Below are 19,639 nucleotides of genomic sequence, written 5' to 3'. Positions count from 1 at the left end.
AAATCTCTAATAGATGTTCAATTGGATTGAGGTTAAGGCATTAGTATATTAGTGTTTTCATCCTAATCAAAACATTCAGGGAACACTCCTGCCCTGTGGATGCCCATAGTAGCATTGATGCCTCATAGCTCCACCATCCCTGGTATGATCTTGAATCTTCCCTGTCCAGTGAGTTTCCTCCAGATTATCTGTTTTACTCTCACCACCAGAACATAAGTATTAGCTACTGTATGTACATTTGTGTTCAGGGCTTTCAAAGTGGTTACTGAATGAATGAATGGATGAATGAACGAATGATTCGAAATAATACAATTACATTTAGGTTTATCTGTAATAAGCAAGCCTGAGCAATGGTGGTAAGGAAAAACTTCCTGAGAGGATATGAGGAAGAAACCTCAAGAAAAACGAGACTCAAAAGGAAACCCATCTTTATCTAGATGACACTGGTGTGGGATTAAAATAATGTCTTTTCTACAGCATTATATAGTCTAGTAGCGCTCTGTAACCAGGAGCTTTTGAGCAACATTTAAATCAGCGTAATGTTTTTGTAATTCATTATAGATGTAACATCAAATGATGGACACTTCAGCAATTCAGAGTCAGCACCATATTCTCCAAGTTCAAGATTCAAGGTTCAAGAGACTTTTATTGTCACTTTATGTGACTAATTATGACACATTTGTAGACCAGAAAGTAGCCCTAAGCAAGTCTGTTTTAGTTATGAAATAAACTCATCAGCAAGTACTAGCAAAAGACAAAACTTAGACAAAACATTTATCTAATCAAATCAAGTTACAGAAATCGAGCTTCTCAGCACATGGATTTAATAATAGAAGCAAACAACTTGGTGCAGTGAGCATTCAGGGTGTATCAAACGCCTCAAATAGACTTTCATGTTGATTAGAATCATATGCCTGGAAACACACCAACACACTTGATGAAGTTTGTCGATCTCCAAGCTGTTGACCTCACTACAGGTGAACTATCACACTTTTCAGGGCAATTATCAAAAACAGCTTTTTCTTTGTAACCAATTCTAATTCATGGTGAAATTGCCTCTAACATTACTCTGTCAAGTGCAATTACTTTCACGTTTCCTTTTAATGTTTTTTAGGGTCTGTAGAATAGTTTTAGAAATGGATTGCCCAGGCTTAGCAGTGGCATTTAAATCAAACAAAATGGCAAAGTGCTCTATTTGTAAAACTAAAATGCAGAATAAATGGCGTTCACCCAGAAATGGGGAAATGGGCACAGGCAGGAAACGCAAGCATATGGTAAGGATATAGTGTTGCCTGAAATGGCACATTTTCTTAGCGCCTGAACAAAAGTTGAATTGTGTCTATTGGAAGATGTAATGTGAGTGCTATAAGCCTCATCCTTATGTGACTCATATTTGCCCTCACATTATACGAGTATTTATTTTTTTTCAGGACAGAAAACAGAGCCAAAGTCATGCACAGCTCAAAATTCCCATATGACCCTCTCTTTCAAAAGACATTCTGTGTGGGATAACTCACCTTTCCCCAGATCACACTAGGATTCCACAAATCTCACCTTTTCGTCTGTGAGGATGCCTGACAGTGTTATGCAAAGAGACGCCCCAGCATGCACGCTCACCCCATCAGCGCTGATCTCACTACTATGTGGGTGCTATAGTTATCTAACACCATCCCACAAGTGTTCTGTTTATTAATGAAAGCGAATTTCCACTGAAAGTTGCTAACGAATGTATTATCTCATGCCTGGAATACATCTCTTGTCAACAGCTGTAGAGCTTTGTCAGTGTTGCCTCATGAATTCCACATTAATGTAGCTTGCGCTTGAGTTGTGCAAATCTAAGTAGGACATCTAGGGGAGTGCGTGCTTCTTCTGCTTATCTGCCAAATACATGGCCACTGGAAACAAAGTTCAGAATTACAGCATGAATTACAGCATAAGCAACATGAATTATGAATATCACAGTAATGTTCATTTGTCTTTGTGGCAGCCAGCCTGCTCTGGATTGGTAAAACCACATTGTTTAGACAAGCCTCATTTGACGTAAGTGTCAGAATCTAGGCCACTTGTCCAAGACACAATTTCACCATTCAAATTCTTGATCATCTGATAAGCAACTTTAAATGAAATCCATTTAAGATTAAGAGAAACAAATCGGAAAAGGATGTAGTTGAAACAGTGACGAATGTCTGGACATGCCAACAAGTCCTAGTAGGATAATTATGTATTAGCATGAGACTACACATATTTAGATAAACAATCTCCAGGATGTCTGATGAAACCAATTTGTGCTGTTGTGTGCTTTGAACATATGAGTGCTAGAAGGCACGTCTTATGGACTTCTTTTCTATAGAAACATTGTTTCTTAATTGTCCCTATGCCAAACGTCTGGAACATAGCTCATGGCAACAGTAAATGTGCACTTCTCTGAATGAATTTATGCACGCACACACACGCACACACACACACACACACACTCAACACAACTCATATCTGTAACGCAAGACGGGTCTCAAGGTTTCAACTTTCAGAGTAGCGAGTTTAGAATAAATCAAGGAAGAACATTTTTCTATGAGCTTCTGAGCACCACTTTAAAGAGGCTGGAGCCCAAATTCTCTAAATGACCGGCATTGTAATCAATGTTGGCAAGTCTTCTCACATTAATCCCACACCCTTCATCCAAACCGCTTACCAAAGCCCAACCCAAAGGCATGTACGCACACAACACAATAGTTTGATGTTGGGCCATCGTGATCCAGAAAGTGCTGTAGTGTTGTTGGGTTTTTTTTTTGTATGCAAGCAGTAGCATGATTCCAGGGCATAATATTTACACTGATTTTTGAATTTATATAATTAGCTAGGTGTTCACCTGAAGTACTGAATTGCTTATTACAGAGCAGAGTACCGTACAGCTGAAGAGCATGTCAGAGCATCTATGCTGGAAATGTGGAAAACTTTTTTGCCAATTTTTTTTTTTTTTAAATATTATCAAAGCATCAGAAAATTCTTTGTGTGTTTCCTGGAAATGTGAGGCACAGCTGGTAGAGAACAGCTCTGCAGGCTAACAGTGGTCTCAGTAAATAATTCTGAAGGGCACAAGGCATTTGCTTAGACAAGGTTATGACCCTCACACCCAAGAGGCAGACAATGTGAAAGATCCTAAGAAAACAACAAAGTTTAGTTTATTGTGGTATCTATTTACAAGGTGAATTGCTTTAGAGGCAGTGTTAGCACGTTCACAGGCCTTCCATGCTACTTTTGAACGTCTGGAGTGTATTTGTATATATTAATTATATCAATTAAATATTTCATGTAATGCAAAGCTCTCATAATTTATGTGTGCACTTTTGACATTTACAAGCATTTCAACCAGAAGTAATAAGTATCTATCTATCTATCTATCTATCTATCTATCTATCTATCTATCTATCTATCTATCTATCTATCTATATTATATTATATTATATTATATTATATTATATTATATTATATTATATTATATTATATTATATTATATTATATTATATTATATTATATTATATTATATTATATTATATTATATTATATTATATTATATTATATTGCATGTACTGCAAAAACTCCAAAGGAAAGTGATTTATAATTGGCCTTTTCTGGTATACTAGTGAAAAGCATCCCATTTTCTGAACAAAATAACACCTCACTGAAGAGACTGTCAGTCTGACAGAAAGGAGTGAAAATGAAGGTTAATGAACATCCTAAGTGAGTTAACGCTAAGGTAACTTAGCGTTACTTGTATACATGTATAACTTAGGGATTTGATGTAAAATTATATTTAAATAGTTTCACCTGCCAGTAAGCACTGTTGGATTAATAATAAGAAAGTGGAAGGTGCATGACATCACTGAAGCACTACCTAGACAAGGCCATCCCACAGAGACAGAGACTGGTGAGGGAAGCCACTATAAGGCCAACCGTCACTCTGAAGGACTTAAAGAGAACGGTGGCTGAGAGTGGAGTAAATGTGCATCAAAGCTCTCTGCATAATTGAGGACTAGAAAGGAACTGTTGCTTTTGTGTCTGTGTTTGTGTGTGTGTCTGTGTGTGTGTGTGTGTGTGTGTGTGTGTGTGTGAGAGACCAAGTTATTTGTCTCGAGACAAGTCTTACATGTGGCACAAACCTACAACAGTCAATTAACACCTTTCCTACAGTGAAATATGGTGGTGGCTGCATCATGCTCTGGGGATGATTTTCATCTTCTTGTCAAAATTAAATAGAGAAAGGAGAATGGATGGAGCAAATACAGGGAGATGTTACAAGTGAAAAAAACCTTTGGAGAACAAAAAGCTCTGGAGAAATGCCACATTTCAGCATGACATTACAAACTCTGGAGTGATTCATGTGCAACTCTGGAGTGATTCATGTACTCTTGGTTGCTGTTATTGCTTGCAGACATTATTTAGTTACATTTACATTATTTACTGACCAGTGTCACCCAAATGAGGATGGGTTCCCTTCTGAGCCTGGTTCCTCTGAAGGTTTCTTCCTCATATCATCACAGGCACTTGCCACGTTTGCTGCAGGCTTGCTCATTAGGGATAAAAGAGTATATTTTATTTAAAATTTATATATATAGGAAATTACCAGAACAGGATGTTATTGGTTTTACCAAGCACTAGTACTGAAGGGGAGGAATACTTATGCATGCTGCAATTTATTTTGCAAAAAAAAAACACTTGCTAAAGCAATCTGTATGTGCAATTTGTAATCCAGACATATCTGATAACTTTTCAGGAAACTGAATACTTTTGCAAGGCACTCCTGTCATGGGTGTAAGCATTTATTTTGTTTGTTTTGATTTTGATATAATAATGCATCACCGGCATTTTGACAGCCAGTATCTGATTACAAACTGATCTGATATGCTTTTTTATCTTTTTAAAGCTTTGCTATGTAAATAACCAACAACTTGATCAAATTGTGAGAAAATTACACTTTCCTTGCAAGATTTTCATGCATTTTAGATACTGTTTCTTACATTTATCAGTCACTGAAAATGTGTGGAGGAAAAAAAAGAAAAATCTCCTGCTAACATGTTAACATGATAAAATATTGCCTGCTGTATTTCAGTTTAGAAAAGCATGACTTGAATTCTCTTTCTTGGCTAAAAGGGTGTTGTAGGCAATGGTCTTTAACTTGTGTCCCTCCCCTTTGAGTTAGTTAGAGGGGTCGTGGTGCGCAGCTGTGTGTAAGACGGAGCTCTCCACGGACACACACACATACAGAAGCGCGCGCGCGCGCGCACACACACACGAACTCTGCCACGGGACTGGCAGCGCGCGAGCTCACACTCCACACACTTTTTAGGTAAGTAAAAACTTTTGTCTGTTGCTTCCCTCCTGTTTGCCTGCCTTACGGACATATTTGGATAAAGGATATATGAATATATTAGTGTCACTTTCTCCCACCTGGTGTTCCTCATTTTTATTACTAAGCGTTATGAATGAGTTTGTGAGGATTCAGGAGCGTGCTGCAGAAATGTGCCACCATAAATTATGCAAGGAAAAAATAATATATATTAAAACACACACAATAAATATCCATTCTTTCACACACAGCCATCACACAGCTCCCCATACTCACAGTCACAGTGAGAGACAAGGCACTGTGTTATACATTGCTTTAGTGCAGCATTGACCTGGTTAGAAAGTAATAGTCATTATCTTAAGAAAACATCTGTCTGTGTAAGCTAGGCAAGACTTTAGCAATTTTCATTACTTTTGTCACTACTATTCAAGTTGCACACACATCATTTTGTTGCAAAAATGTAGCTGGTGTATATCTTGACAAATTCATACTGTATTATGCTTCACCCAAATAAGCAGAAGTTAGTGTGTTAAGACATACATCATACTGTAGCAGAAAGTTTGCCCTTTCATGCCTAATGTCTTTGGATAAACTGTTTGGTAGAACAGACTCTTAGTTCTAATGTATTGCTTTGGAACTAAGAAAAATTCTTAAACTGTTTTTCTTCATCTGGACAGAAATCTGAAAGTTCGGATCCTTAGGGCTTGAAAAGTCTCCAGAAAAAATAGAATCTGTTCCCCAGATGAGTTTCAGGGCAGAGCTGCTCCATACAAAAGCAGCTTAACCAAACACTGGGAAAAGATTTCTTTGCATTTTTACTGGTGGCCCATAGCTTCATTTGCCATACCTGACATTATTCTAGAAAGATTGGCATCGTTGATCAATTTGGTAAAATTGTTTTTAATTAGGTTAAACCCATATAACACCTCATCAGCAAATTTCCCATGTCACTCAAGTGACCTATATGTTGTCCATGCATATAAGGGTTATTCATACTTTATTTGAACATTTAACAGTTGTAGCTTTCTGTAAGGCTCTATAACAGTTTTCTCTGAAGAACCTGCAGCTATATGTGAAATACAGTGAAGGTTGCTGATGCTAGTGCAATTGAAGACCCAGAAATTTCCTATCATGACTTTCGTACAGTGTGTTTTACAGACAATTGCATTTGTGTTTGCCAAACTAACCTCACATAGAAAGTATATTAATAATGCTACAAAACTATGATTTGTAGATAATTGGTATGAAATAGCCATTAACTTAATGTTATCCATGAAGCTCAGTCACTGTAGGGCCATTTGCTTGAACAACTACTCATGTCCACCAATGTCGATTTGAACTAGATTCGAGACTGAGCCGATTATGAAGTCAGTGACTTCATGCTAATTGAAAAGGTTCCAAAGTAAATCTCGAGCACACTCCCTAACATGCATCTCTTTACATCTCTCACACTTTTTCTAGGTTCCACTGATTGCTGTCAGTTTATGAGACGAGAAACAAGCTTGTTGAGAAACCAGTACCCAGCTTTGTCTTCTGTACTGAAACTAATATAAATTCATATTTGAATAACTGGCAGCCCACTTTGCCATAATGAGGCTGTTGTTGTTGCTGCTTTTACTCTGTGTGAGTGAATGTCTCTGTCAGAAAGACTGTACTGGAGTGGAGTGCCCACTTCTTAACAACTGCATTGATGAGGTTTTGGAAAATGGTGCCTGTTGTGCTACTTGTCTACAAACTGGCTGCAAATGTGAAGGCTACCAGTACTATGACTGTGTTCATGCTGGCTTCAGATCTGGTCGAGTGCCTGAAGGAGAATCTTACTTTGTGGATTTTGGAAGTACAGAGTGCTCTTGCCCACAGGGTGGAGGACGGATCAGTTGCCATTTTATTCCATGTCCTGAGCTTCCCGCTAACTGCATTGAAGTGTCGGAGCCAGCGGATGGGTGTATTCAGTGTGAACGGATAGGCTGTGTGTATGAGGGGCAGAAGTATGAGGCTGGCCATTCATTCCACATGGACGAAGTGTGCCAAGTCTGCCACTGCCCTAATAATGGCGGGAACTTAATGTGTTCCCCGATCCCAGATTGTGATTCGAGGCAAGTTCATAAACCCATGCTTGCAGCTACCACAGAGGAAAACACACCATGGAGACATCAAAATAAAATCCAAAATCTTTTCAACCATCAAGGCTCAAGGAGTCCCTTCTCCAAACCTTTTCCACAGTCATATCGTGAAAGCCTGCCTCCATTCAAACCAAACCCAAGCAACATGGATGAAGAAGAAGAGGAGGAGGAGGACTATGACTACCCTACAACAGATTCCTCAAAGCAATCTCGGCATGACCCAGTCTCTCCAGCGGAATCCTACATTATCTCAGTCTCTGATCTGGAAAACAATCCTTCTTACCAGGCCAAAGGAACCAAGCAGGAGCTTAAAGAGAGATTTGGTGTTCATGAAGCAACAACAGACAGACCATTACGTGAAGAGGGGACAGATGGTGCAAAATATCATCGTCGTATAGTGAACTCTACGAAAGACACTTTAGAAGTTTCTGAAGACAATATTAGAGAAGCACAAATTAACATTCCTAAAGTTAGTGCCAACAAAGAGACACTCCCCATCTATACAGATACCACACATGAAGAACAATTCTCTGTTTACAGAGACACCACTGTAAATGAGAGTTATGGCCCCTATAAAGATAACAGCTACACAGAGGTTCTTGAGGAAAGAGACAGAGACGGCCTGAGAAAGATGTCAGAGATCTTTAAAGAAACCACTGAGATTTTACAATTTGATTCATATGAAGACAACACACACAGTGAAATAATCACTGATTCTCCAGTGACTGTAGTTCCAACTATGCCTCAAACTACAGAGGAGACACAGATGACAACAACATGGCAGACTACCTGGGGCAGTTTTTTACCAGATCAAGTTTACCATAGCACACCAGAAACTGGGGAATTTTACAGCACACAAAAAGAAGAGTTGAACATGGAAAAGCAAGACGTCTCAATAAATAATGTCACAGAGAGTGTGAAAAATCATGATATGGATGAAATGTTTGACAAACAGGAAAAAGACAGTTTACAATCTATAACGGCAAGCATCTCAGGCAATGAATATGAATCTTCAGCGGCAACTGACAGACCATCAGAAGAGCATGAAACCAAACCAGAAGTGTATACGAATCCTCCTGTGATCTTCAGCCCAACCAGCCAGTCACACTTGAGAGTGAACACAGAGGATGGACAGCCCCTAAATAAACATTCACATAGTCTGTTTGAAGTTGCAGAGGAGGAGGAAAAATATGAGCTTGAGGAAAAGGAAGAGAAAGACAACACATTCAGTTCCAATACAACAGCCAATGAAGGTGAGTACGCACACATCAGGCCCAGACCTCACTAACATGGGTTCATTCTTTTTCAAACCAAAAACACACCTTCAGAAATCTGCTCTCCAGAGTGGATAAATAATGGATGATTGTTATGTGATCTCCGCAATTCCACGATGGTGGAATTTACTGTGTTGCTGTTTACTGAATATTCTGCATTGTATAGCACACAAATGATGCTAGGGCATGTAAGAAAGCATGTTTTATTTTTATGTTGTCAAAAACAATGAAAATGGAAACAATGATGTAAAGGTCAGGCACCCAGTATATGTCCCCATCTTGCCTTTTTCTATAATTTGTACATTGCATTGTGGATGGAAAACATTTGGGAAATGCTACTGTTTTGTGGCACAAAACATAAAAATAGCTCTTCACAATTTCCTCCGTTGGTGTGGACTAGCCCTTAATTTCATTTAATCACTGTTTATAATGAAAAATGTTCTACATCGAGAAGTTTCTGATTGCTGATTGCCATTGGCTGGGCAGTACTTATTACATCTGCTTAGCCTAAACAACTGTGCACCTGTGCATAAATTATGGCTTTGTGTAATTACAACTTTTCAGTTGTTTGGTATTTAGGGGAAACATAGCATAAACCCAGTAGATCATTATGGTATTGAAACTATCAAGTATGCAGCTGGTTATCTGCCTGTACATGTGAGTATGTGAAAGCTTGCCCCACTTCATTCTTATTAAGTCATCACTGATCCTTACAGTTTAGCCCTGCCATCTAATGTTGAATAACCAGCTAACAATGAGTGTATTTACCCACTTAGCTCAATGATTTAATCCATTATTTTGTGAGCTTCAAGCTTCTACTAATAAAGTATGCTGAGGTTATAAGCATGCAATTGGCCAAAAATGCAGCTTTGAACTGGTTGGTATTTATGGGTTCAGTCCATGGAATTCATTTGGATGTTATTACTGTAAATTTGTTAAAATTAGGTCTATATTAAATAAAGTCTATATAGTTTTTGCCAACATAAACTGCAGCTAGCCTTGAGTGTGTTTGGGACAAAGTGTATTTGGTTTTCATACCAGGCAAATTATGGCCAGAATGGAAATGTCATGGAATTGTGGCCCAGATCAAGTTTCATTATGAAGTGCCACGCCATTTTCACCTTTACTTTCGTCACAAAATGTACTATAGGCGTAACTTTCAAAAATTGGTTAGTCTAACGATTCAATCAGTCTTCTGGTTTTAATTTGGATTTGGCATTTCATTCACTCTGATACTACCCTTTCATTATTTAAGCATTTAAGCTGTGCAGCCATTCGTCTTGTTTGGGATGAAAAGGTCAGCTAATTGTGTGAAGACCTCAACAGAGCAATGAAACAAATATTATCCCTTCCTCCCTGTATGTGGAACTTGTCTGATATACACTTGTTAAAGATCATCTTTGCACTCCTTGTGCATTAACATTTGATTAATGGTTTAAAAAAATATTATTTTAGGGAAGATGACCCCAGGTCTTTGTTGAGTGGTGTCTTCCTGGTGCATGTTGCTTATGTCCTGCTAGATAAGCAGAGGAATTGGTTATCTTGTTGAGTGCTAGTTGGACACAGCTCAACATAAGCCACTCTCTCGGAATAGGAACACTTGGGGCTTTTAACAGGTAGTTTTTCCTCCTATGTCAGATTGCAAGGAGAAGGGAGAGCTATTTTTCATACTGATAACATATTTTCCATAGCTTGACCTTGTTGTTCATCATCATGTATGCACTGATGGGAAACATGTCTTGAGTTTGAAGGGTTTTTCTAAAGTGCTTGGTTTCATATTATAACCTGTGCTGTTTCATGCTTTATGAAGTGCCGAGCTAAAGATAATCCATTCAGAGGCTTGTCATCTAGAAAAATAAAACAGTGCAGATGTTTGAGTTTAAGTGTGATGAAAAAGATACAGTCCATGTCATTGTAAGAAGAGCTTGAGGCTGAAAAATCTATTTCAAATGAATATCATATGCTGAATCAATAGAAAATATTGTATGTGTGGCAGCCGGCGAAAACCTGGTGGTTCGGCAAGCAGAATGACGCGGTTGAATTTTTCTGAAAAAAAAAAAAAAATGTTTTGGCCAACTGCCCATAATATTCTTTGCAACCTTAATACTTCACAATTATTTCACAATTTCAAAAATACATGGAAAGATTTCAGTCTCTTTATAATCTTAGCCTAGGCTTTCTTTCTTTCTTTCATTCAATACTAATGTTGGGTAAGGAGTCTCAACGATAAAAGCAGTCAGTTTGCCTAAAGATGCCTAAAGTCTTAGTTTGATTTTCTCACCCAGTGAATGTTAGGCTTTTCTGAAGTTGTGTCATAGAGAAATGAACATAATCAGTTGAGTTTGCAATCAGATACCGGCTGTCAAAATGTCTGATCCTCCTGCACAGTGAGAATTAAGTCTTTCAATCCTGGCAGACAAAGAGGTGAAGTTGATGCTGCAATGTCTGTTGTTAAAGTGCTATACAAATAAAATTGACATAGTCTTTTCACTTTTGGGGATAACTATACATTAAATGCTTTAGTCTACTACTGGTTGAGACATCTGCAAAAAGGCAAAAAGAAGTAAGCTGATTTTGTGAAAGATTTTCCTATGCTGCCACGCAAACAGCGATCAGCCATAACGTTAAAACCACCTGCGTCTGCCGGCTTGACTGTTATTTAATGTTATTCACTTCACCTGTCTGTGGTTTTAATGTTATGACTGATCAGTGTCTGTTTGCACTTATTCAATGCTGACAGGCATTTAAATTCAGCCAGTACTTACTGCCAAACTTATATTTTGACACAAACTTTGCCTAAAATTTGGTGTGCTGGGAATGATATTTTTGCAATGTTTTCTTTTTGTTACATATAAATGCACCAAATCAGTACTTTTCCCTATTATCTGTCATCATAGTGCCTTTTGTGGTCTGTGGTCACTTTGTGTGTCAATTTGATGTTTCCGCAGTCAGATGCTGTGTGCCATTGAAAGGCTGATTAGAGAGCCATAAAGATGCCAGGATCAGTTAAGGAAAGTTTATTTATTTTCTTACTTTTAGCATGGATTTCTCTTACATGGTGCTTTTACAGTGGCACATGGCTTGTCCATTTGCACAAGCTTTTCCCCTCTACCCAACTCTTATTCAGTAAATTTTGTCTACTTGTGACATCATACTGTATTTAGGATGCACTTGAGTATTTGTATAAATAGTAAAATAACTCCCCTCAGAGCTATGAAAGCGATAAAAAACCTGTGCAGGCTCCATCCGTTATATCCATCAGCATGGCACGCAATAGCACTGTCCCTCAGAACAAAAAAACACACACACTATGAGAAACATATGCAGCTAACTCAATACATGTAAGTCTACGTGTATTGGTTCCGTGCTTGTTATAAATAGTTCAGTAATGTCACAGTTTATCCTGGTCTCACCTTGTTGTTTGCCTCATTGAGGTCAAGGATTGAGTAGTGTTGGATTTCCTCCATTAATTGTTGATATTGGACAGACCGAGACTGACTTTTCCTCTCTGTTGAAAGGGCGGGAAGAGCAGTCTAGCCAAGGCTAGATATCTCCCCTGATGCAGTCTGGGTTCTGTAATGCTACATTGAATTATGTCAGAATAAGAAACACATCATACATACTCTGTTCTATTGTAGTTGTAAAGTGCTTTCAACAGTAGACTTTCTTACCAAGCAGCTGTACAGAAACCCAGATATAGGTTTAGATTCTTCATGAGTAAGCCAGAGGCGACAGTTAAAAGAAATACTCCCTGAGACAACATGAAAAAGAGACATATAGAGGAACCAGACCCAAAAGCGAACTCATCCTTTACCAAGGGACTTCAAATACTACGATAATAAAACAAGTACAGTGATGAGATGTTCGTGAAGAGGAGATGAAGTGCTGTAGCAATTGAACCCCTTAAACCTCAAGAATAAGAAGACAGGTCCAGATTTAACTTTCTTAATTCCAGACATTGTTTCTTAACTTTGTATGTTATTCGCATCACTATAATTCATAGTAGCTACTCGACTTTTCCCCTCTAATTATCTCTTGTATTTCATTCAGTTTCATGATTTAAAAACTTCCCCTATAGCTGTTCATTTGGGTTGATATGAGGTGTTCTAACTGATTTTCTGCCAAAAGAAAGCAGGGCAGGGTGGTGGATTTTCCGAGCTGTCACCTGTATAAACATTGTTTCATATGATGCATGAGTGGATAGGGAGTGACTGTGTCCTCCCTGAGCCAGGATGCCCCACCTGAGCTATAGCAATCCTTCCTTACCCACAGGCCCCTGAAAACTTGATTATGAAAACCTATTCTGATTATGAACACTAACGGTAAACACATATCTCACTCCCTTCCTGCCTCAGGGTTTCCTACCTGTGTTTATAGACTGGACAATGATGTAACATGCTCATGAAGCGTCAGTTCTCTCACAACACTTGAGGCAAGGCCAAGGGGAATACCGCTCCTATTATTGTATTTGGTTTCAAGTCAGCATGCCTTAGTCTTTTACTGCCTTTGAGGACTAGTCAACCAGCATCTGTATTTTTTCAGTATTCACTGTGTGTCTTCTGATTCTTTCTATCTGTTAAAATATGGAAGAATGGCAGAATAATTTTCTTGATTTATTTGACGGTGGAAAAGGAGACAGTATTGACTTTGAGTCTGCATTAGGTTACTGTTTATGTAGATCATGTAACTAGCTGAAAGGTTCCAGGTGAAGTGAGTAAGTGTCTTCCGCATTATATATATAATGAATATTTATTGATCTTGTCTCTTATATATCCAAAACCATTTTGTTCTAAATTGAGTATTGAAATTGTCAAGACAAACCTCAATTCATCTCAATTTTCTTTCTTTCTTTCTTTCTTTCTTTCTTTCTTTCTTTCTTTCTTTCTTTCTTTCTTTCTTTCTTCCTTCCTTCATGCTCACTCATCCATGGTATTTTTCCATTACCATTTCTTCTTTGCCCCCCCCCCAACACACACACACACACACAGAGTTAATAACATTGTTATTTTCATACAATGATAAATTTAAACAATAATCTATGGTTCTCAGAATTCGCACAAGTTACTAATAATAACAATGATGGCTGGGTGACTTATTATGTGACTGGGGCTGCAGAGTGACTTGTATAATCAGGGGTGGAAAAAGTAAAGAGACACTACACTTAACTAAAAATGCGGATACTGTGTCAAAATCGTACTCATGTTTAGCGCCAAACATCTACTTGAGTGAAAGTCAAAAAGTGTCAATGTTTAAACTCACGTATTCCATACTGCAGTATTCAAGTAATCAAGTAAAACTGTGGAAAATAGCTAACCACAAATTCATCATGCTTGATCATGCATGAATAGCTACACTGTTTCAACAGTGATGAGAAAAACGTAATTTAAACCTAGACAAACCTGGAATTAGGTTTTCTGGTTAGTTAATGTTTAGACCCTGTTAGAATGAATAATAAAGCACATTGGCAACAGGAAATAGCTTATGCAACAACGTACTTACTTACTTAGCTAAATTACAAAATGTAACAAGCTAATTCACTAAACTTCTTAAATGGGAGCAAAAGGGAAGAAATCTGTAACAGTCCGAATAAACAAATCAGTATGAATCTGTAAATCTTAATAAAGTTTTTGTAAATTGTCTAATGAAATTTTGAATAAAAAGAAATTAACCTATAATTAAGATTATTCAATTTTCGTAATGCTTGAGCAATGAACAAATAGTAAAGTTTTCCTCCCCTGGTGCTAATTGAATCTGTTACCAGGTCTGCAATTAACTGTGAAAGGTTCTAAATTTGTGCTAAGTTAAGTTACATCTGCATTACATTTAAATGTCTAGGTTTCTGTTGACACTGTAACCAAAACCATCTGTTCTTTGAGGCTTTGAGGCTCAAGTTAGACGCTTTCTAATCAGCTCAGATGAATGCCACAGGTCACATGTGATGACCACAAGTTTTTACCTTCTGAAATGGATAGTGTTTATAAGGAATAAACATGGCAGGGTGTGCTGTGTGCTAGGAAAATAATCCACAACAGGGTGGTGTGTTACCTGTTGTCAGCTTAGAATTGAAGTCCTATAACAGCATATCCCTAAGTGTTTTACTCAGCTTGTACCTCAGCTGTTTGCCTCAAATTACAAGTGTTATTATATTAATGAACAACACATAATATTTTGACTTTTAAAGTTAGGTTTAATGATGTGGAATAAATGTGAAACAAGTTAGTTTGTTCTTCATTCCCTCAACAGTGGTCTGGTTTTTCTCTCTGTTGCTGGTAATAGACAAAAATACAACTTGTCTGGTTACAGAGAAGCTGAAAAGGCCTCTGTGTTAAAGGCTTTTTTTTTATTGCTGTAAATTTAATGACTGTAACAAATACTGACATCCGAGACTCCTTACAGAAAGCTTCTGTTCTTTCTACACATTTTAAATCCTTTTTTTTTTTTTTAGTCCTAGGCTATTTGCCATAGTCTCTAGAAATGAATACATTTTTGTTATTAGAATTTAAAACATTAATATAAACCCGTGATTTGAATTTCAGTTGCTGTTATTTATCATATGAACACCTTCTAACCAGTCAAATTTGAGAATACACCATTGTGTTAGTCAGGACTAGTGCAATTTCAATTAAAATGTATTCAGTTCACATAATTCTCCAAACCGTCTTAAATTACACATTTTTCCACTGTCCCTGAGGTCATTGGAGCCTCTCAGTTTATCTTTTTGTCCAGTCGGCTACATAAGCATGTTTGAGACTTTCCTTCTTTTTGTTCAATCTCCATTAAGAACTACGGTTGCCATGTTGCGTGTTTACAGTTTCTCCCGCTTTCTTTTACATCACCAAACTCAGGCTGCTTTTTGACCGAGGCCCTAGGAAACCAGGACAGCACTGATAACTATCCCTACTGTCTAGAGCTCCTGCTTTACTGGGTGTTGGGCCTGGTTTGGAAAAGTATAATTGGAAGTCATTCATCAAGAGCTGTAACTGCCAATAGAGTGCACTTTTTCCCCTACAGGCGGGTGATTGCAGACACCACATTGCTATTTTTGAGACTAATTAAGATAAAGATCTTTGACAAACATGCGAAACAATGGCGAGGAAGATATGTCTACTACAGTCCATCAAGGAACTGAGAAAGACAGGAAGAAAGAGAAAGAAGCAGAGCAAGGAAATGATTTTCAGTTGATATACCGTATGTCAAGTTTAAAATATTTCTTCAAGTAGTTCACCTCAGCCTCCGTTTACAGAGTATGAGGCATATACACTAGAAGATCTTGATTTATTGTAACCCATGCTGGACATGCAGTTGCTGAGTTGAGGAATCCCAGTCAGCTGATTTATGGCAGATGTTTTTACATCAACAGTAAGTTGACATGAAGCTCCTCGACAGGAGATTGTGGTTTATTGTTTTTTTTGTGTGTTTTTTTTACGTCTCCCATCTTTCCAGAGCTTTTGACTGCTTTGTTGTTCAGCCCAAAGGATTTGCCTTGGTGATCTTCCAAAAAGTCCAGCCAAAGAGTCTGAAGTTGTGACATTTGAATGATACGAAAATCTTCATTTCTAAAACCTGAAACAAGAGATGATTTATTAAACATTTCAGATCATTTTTCAAGAAGTGTACAGTGGCAAAACAGTTGATTATGAGGATGATATAAACAGGGCATGTCTGCAAAATAAAAGGTTGATGTGCATGACTTATACAGATGGATTTTAAAAAAGAACCCCATATTGCCTGTTAAAATAGTGCTATATTTGAGACTCAAGAGGATTTTGGTCACTTCAGACATTTATCACATTTTTGAGTAAACTGAATCAGGAAAATTGAACTCCATCTGTGTGATGTGACAATTATGTCTTGTCATACATCATTAAAAGATTGCTGTATGTTGCATATTGGATATTTTTATTTATCTTTATCAATATATGTTCTATCTACATTCATAATTGAAATTATCACTTTATAGAATACTTGCATTCCTGAAATTTTACATGTTAATGTATATCACTATGCAGCAGGATACTACAGTGATAATAGAAACATATTGACTGGTGCTACTGTAATGAGATTACATCACCAGGTAATGTGTGTGTGTGTGTGTGTGTAATTAGAAGATGTCTAATTTACAAAACAGTAGCCATTTTTTCATTTGATGCAGTCTAACTCTAGACATTTATTTCCTCTGTCCTGCTGTTAGATTGGCCTTTTACTCAGGGGCTGTGACATGTGTCACTAAGTGATAGAATAGCACACATTACTGGCTTGATGGCAGTGTGGGTCAGTGTGATGAGCCTTGCTAAACAAAGAAAGCTGTGTTGAAACAACAAAGCTAGGGAGCTCATTGTCTGGGGAACAGTCTACTTTATTGGTCTTAATTAGCACTGATACATTCTTTATCTGTCTTAATTAAGACTGTTGGGAATTCATTACTTGCCTGGACACTGTTGAAGGTTTTCATTCAGATGTGAAATTGAAAAGCCTAGTATCATGAATATAGATTTGGATACAACAATCCACTTATTTGGTTCTTTGCTTTCCACTTTACATGAGCATAGTAAGAAGCCAACAGCGATAAGAAAAAAATATTAAAAATGGATGAAAGCGGTATGATCGACAGCTCATTTCATGGGGTGTGGGTTAAAGCCACAGAAAATAATCAAGTACAAGATAGCATCACCTGAGACATGACCTGTTGTCTATGAGATACTCATGTATACCATTGTGCTCTGCTTTCCTATATGGAGCATTATCATTCCTCTGAAGCACAAGTTAATCCCTTATCTTCATTATTCCATTGCCGTGCATTTGCTTCAAATATTTTCCAGCTGTGCTGAGGAAAAGTGCTTTCCCACTTTTCATTTGCTCAGATGGCTTTGTATAGAAGCAGCTCCATAGCGGTAATTGGGATGTAAGTCGGCTTAGTTCTAAAAATTGATTTTCATTCTTGAGAGGAGGACAATTTGGCCCACTTATTTGAAATTAAAAAGCTTCAGGCTTTCATTCGAAGTGCTGAGGTGAGAGGCATTGTTTATTAAATGAATGGCTCAACCATATGGCGTATAAAAGCTGCACGCAAAAAATGCATATTGACTCTGTTGCTAAAGACACAAAAGAACTGTTAAACCCTTCTAGTGCCTTCTAGTGAGTCTGCAAAAAGTTAGTTTGCGGTAATTGGCTCGTCTTCGCTTGTACTTGTCCATTTGTCAGCATTAAAGCTGAGACTGGGATGCTGCCATCTCTGACACACACCGGAGTCTCCTGAGAAGACATTTGCCATCAACACCAGAGCACAGATTCTTCATCATTTTTGGGAAGCTTGTTCTGCTGTTACAGTGCTCTGGTGCTTTGAAACCTTAATAAGAGTTTACAGGTAAACTTTTTGTGCTTTATTTATTACGCCTCGTCATACCTACGTTAATCACACCACACAGAAAAGCATCCAGTGTTGAATTTACACCTACATTTATAGTGCTCTTGAGAAATATTTTTGGAAATTGAATTTCAGCTTAAACTGCTATTATTTATGGTTGCATATCAGACTGCCCTGTGAAATAGGGTCCAATATTTGCCAACAAATCACTTCTGCGTTTCTTCTAACATTTCGTCTAGCAAGTCGTCCAGATAAGCAAATGACATACTGTAGCAGAAGGGTGACAACACATACCTCTTAATGCTTAACTGTTGTTATGTTTTAGTTGTTTTGTAATGCACTGGTGCTTCAGGTTAGTACCTTTGACTAGTCTGAGCAGATGAGGCATTTGTTTAGTGAAGCATTCTGTTTTTGTCATTGCCATTTTTAACAAGCCAGTTCACTAATTAGACAAGAGAGGGTAAATCTATGAAATTCTAATGAGCTGCCTTCAGCTACATAATTTACATAAATGCCACAACACAAGATCAGCTACAGTAGCTTTATTGGTTCATGTTTAAAATACTAGTCACTGAACTATGGACAGTTTTGTCAAACTGTCAAAAGATTGTTTGATCGGACTCTGGTGATCCAGATGGGATGCACTACACTAAACAGTTAACACATATAAGGGCTAAAGCAATGTAATAGTTTGTTCTATTGAATATTGCCAAAGACAAAATAACAGTGATCTTTGGGAGAGCAAGTCATATTCACAACACTGTTTTTTTCCTTTCATTTCTGAACATTCACATCATGGAATTGCATGAGCCTTGCGAAATGTTTTATGTGATTGCATGCTGTTACTGATCAGTACATTAATGTCCTGTACTACCCAGTTTATTTTTAAAGGTAACTATAAAATATTTCTGACTACAGCCTGATGAGAAATCATCCAGAGGCCATTTTCACATCATTTCTAGAATGTTGTGAAATCATACATTTGGGACAGTCTATATCAAAGAGCTAACAGCAAATCATGTTTGGCTTTTAACCGTCTGTTGCTGAAAGAAGAATGCATTATGTACTAATGAGCCTCTTGTGTCTTCATTCGGAGGCAATACCCAGCAAAAAACTTTAAGACAAGTTAAATGCAGAGTTTTTCAGAGGGAAAGGTCAGGCAATTAATTAGTTTGAGGTCAACATGCTGCTGTTTGCTTTTGAAAAAAATAAAATAAATAAATAAAATAAAATGAGCATCTTAATTTCTAGTCATTTGTATTTTTATTATAATTTTACTACTTAGAAATTAGTAATACATCCAATAAATGCAACTCTATGTTCTATATATATAATGCTCTACATACTCTTTATTTACATATTAATAGCCTTTTTAGTCTGTTTCTTTACCTCATGTAGCTCTTAAGTCAACTTGGTTGGACAAGACCAAATCTGTATAATTTGTAAATCAGGTTTTTAAAGCATTCTATTTTACTTTGTTCATCTGCTTTACAGATCAGTTCATAGTATCATGAACCAAGTTATGAGAAATGGA

General features: G+C 37.5%; 1 protein-coding gene across 2 annotated transcripts in view; it reads left to right on the top strand.

Moving 5' to 3' along the window:
* Nucleotides 1-5,208: 5,208 nt before the first annotated feature.
* fbln2 (fibulin 2) overlaps nt 5,209-19,639 on the top strand; it is a 56,282-nt gene continuing 41,851 nt past the window's right edge. For both annotated transcript variants that reach the window (XM_058373680.1, XM_058373679.1), the window contains exons 1-2: nt 5,209-5,344; nt 6,806-8,720. In XM_058373680.1, coding sequence (XP_058229663.1) covers nt 6,935-8,720 — 1,786 coding nt within the window. In that variant the 5' untranslated portion in view covers nt 5,209-5,344; nt 6,806-6,934. The remainder of the gene's footprint in view (nt 5,345-6,805; nt 8,721-19,639) is intronic.

The sequence above is a fragment of the Hemibagrus wyckioides genome, linkage group LG21 (genome assembly GCF_019097595.1).
Source record: "Hemibagrus wyckioides isolate EC202008001 linkage group LG21, SWU_Hwy_1.0, whole genome shotgun sequence".
Classification (NCBI taxonomy): Eukaryota; Metazoa; Chordata; class Actinopteri; order Siluriformes; family Bagridae; genus Hemibagrus; species Hemibagrus wyckioides.
This window is presented reverse-complemented; position numbering and strand designations above follow the sequence as displayed.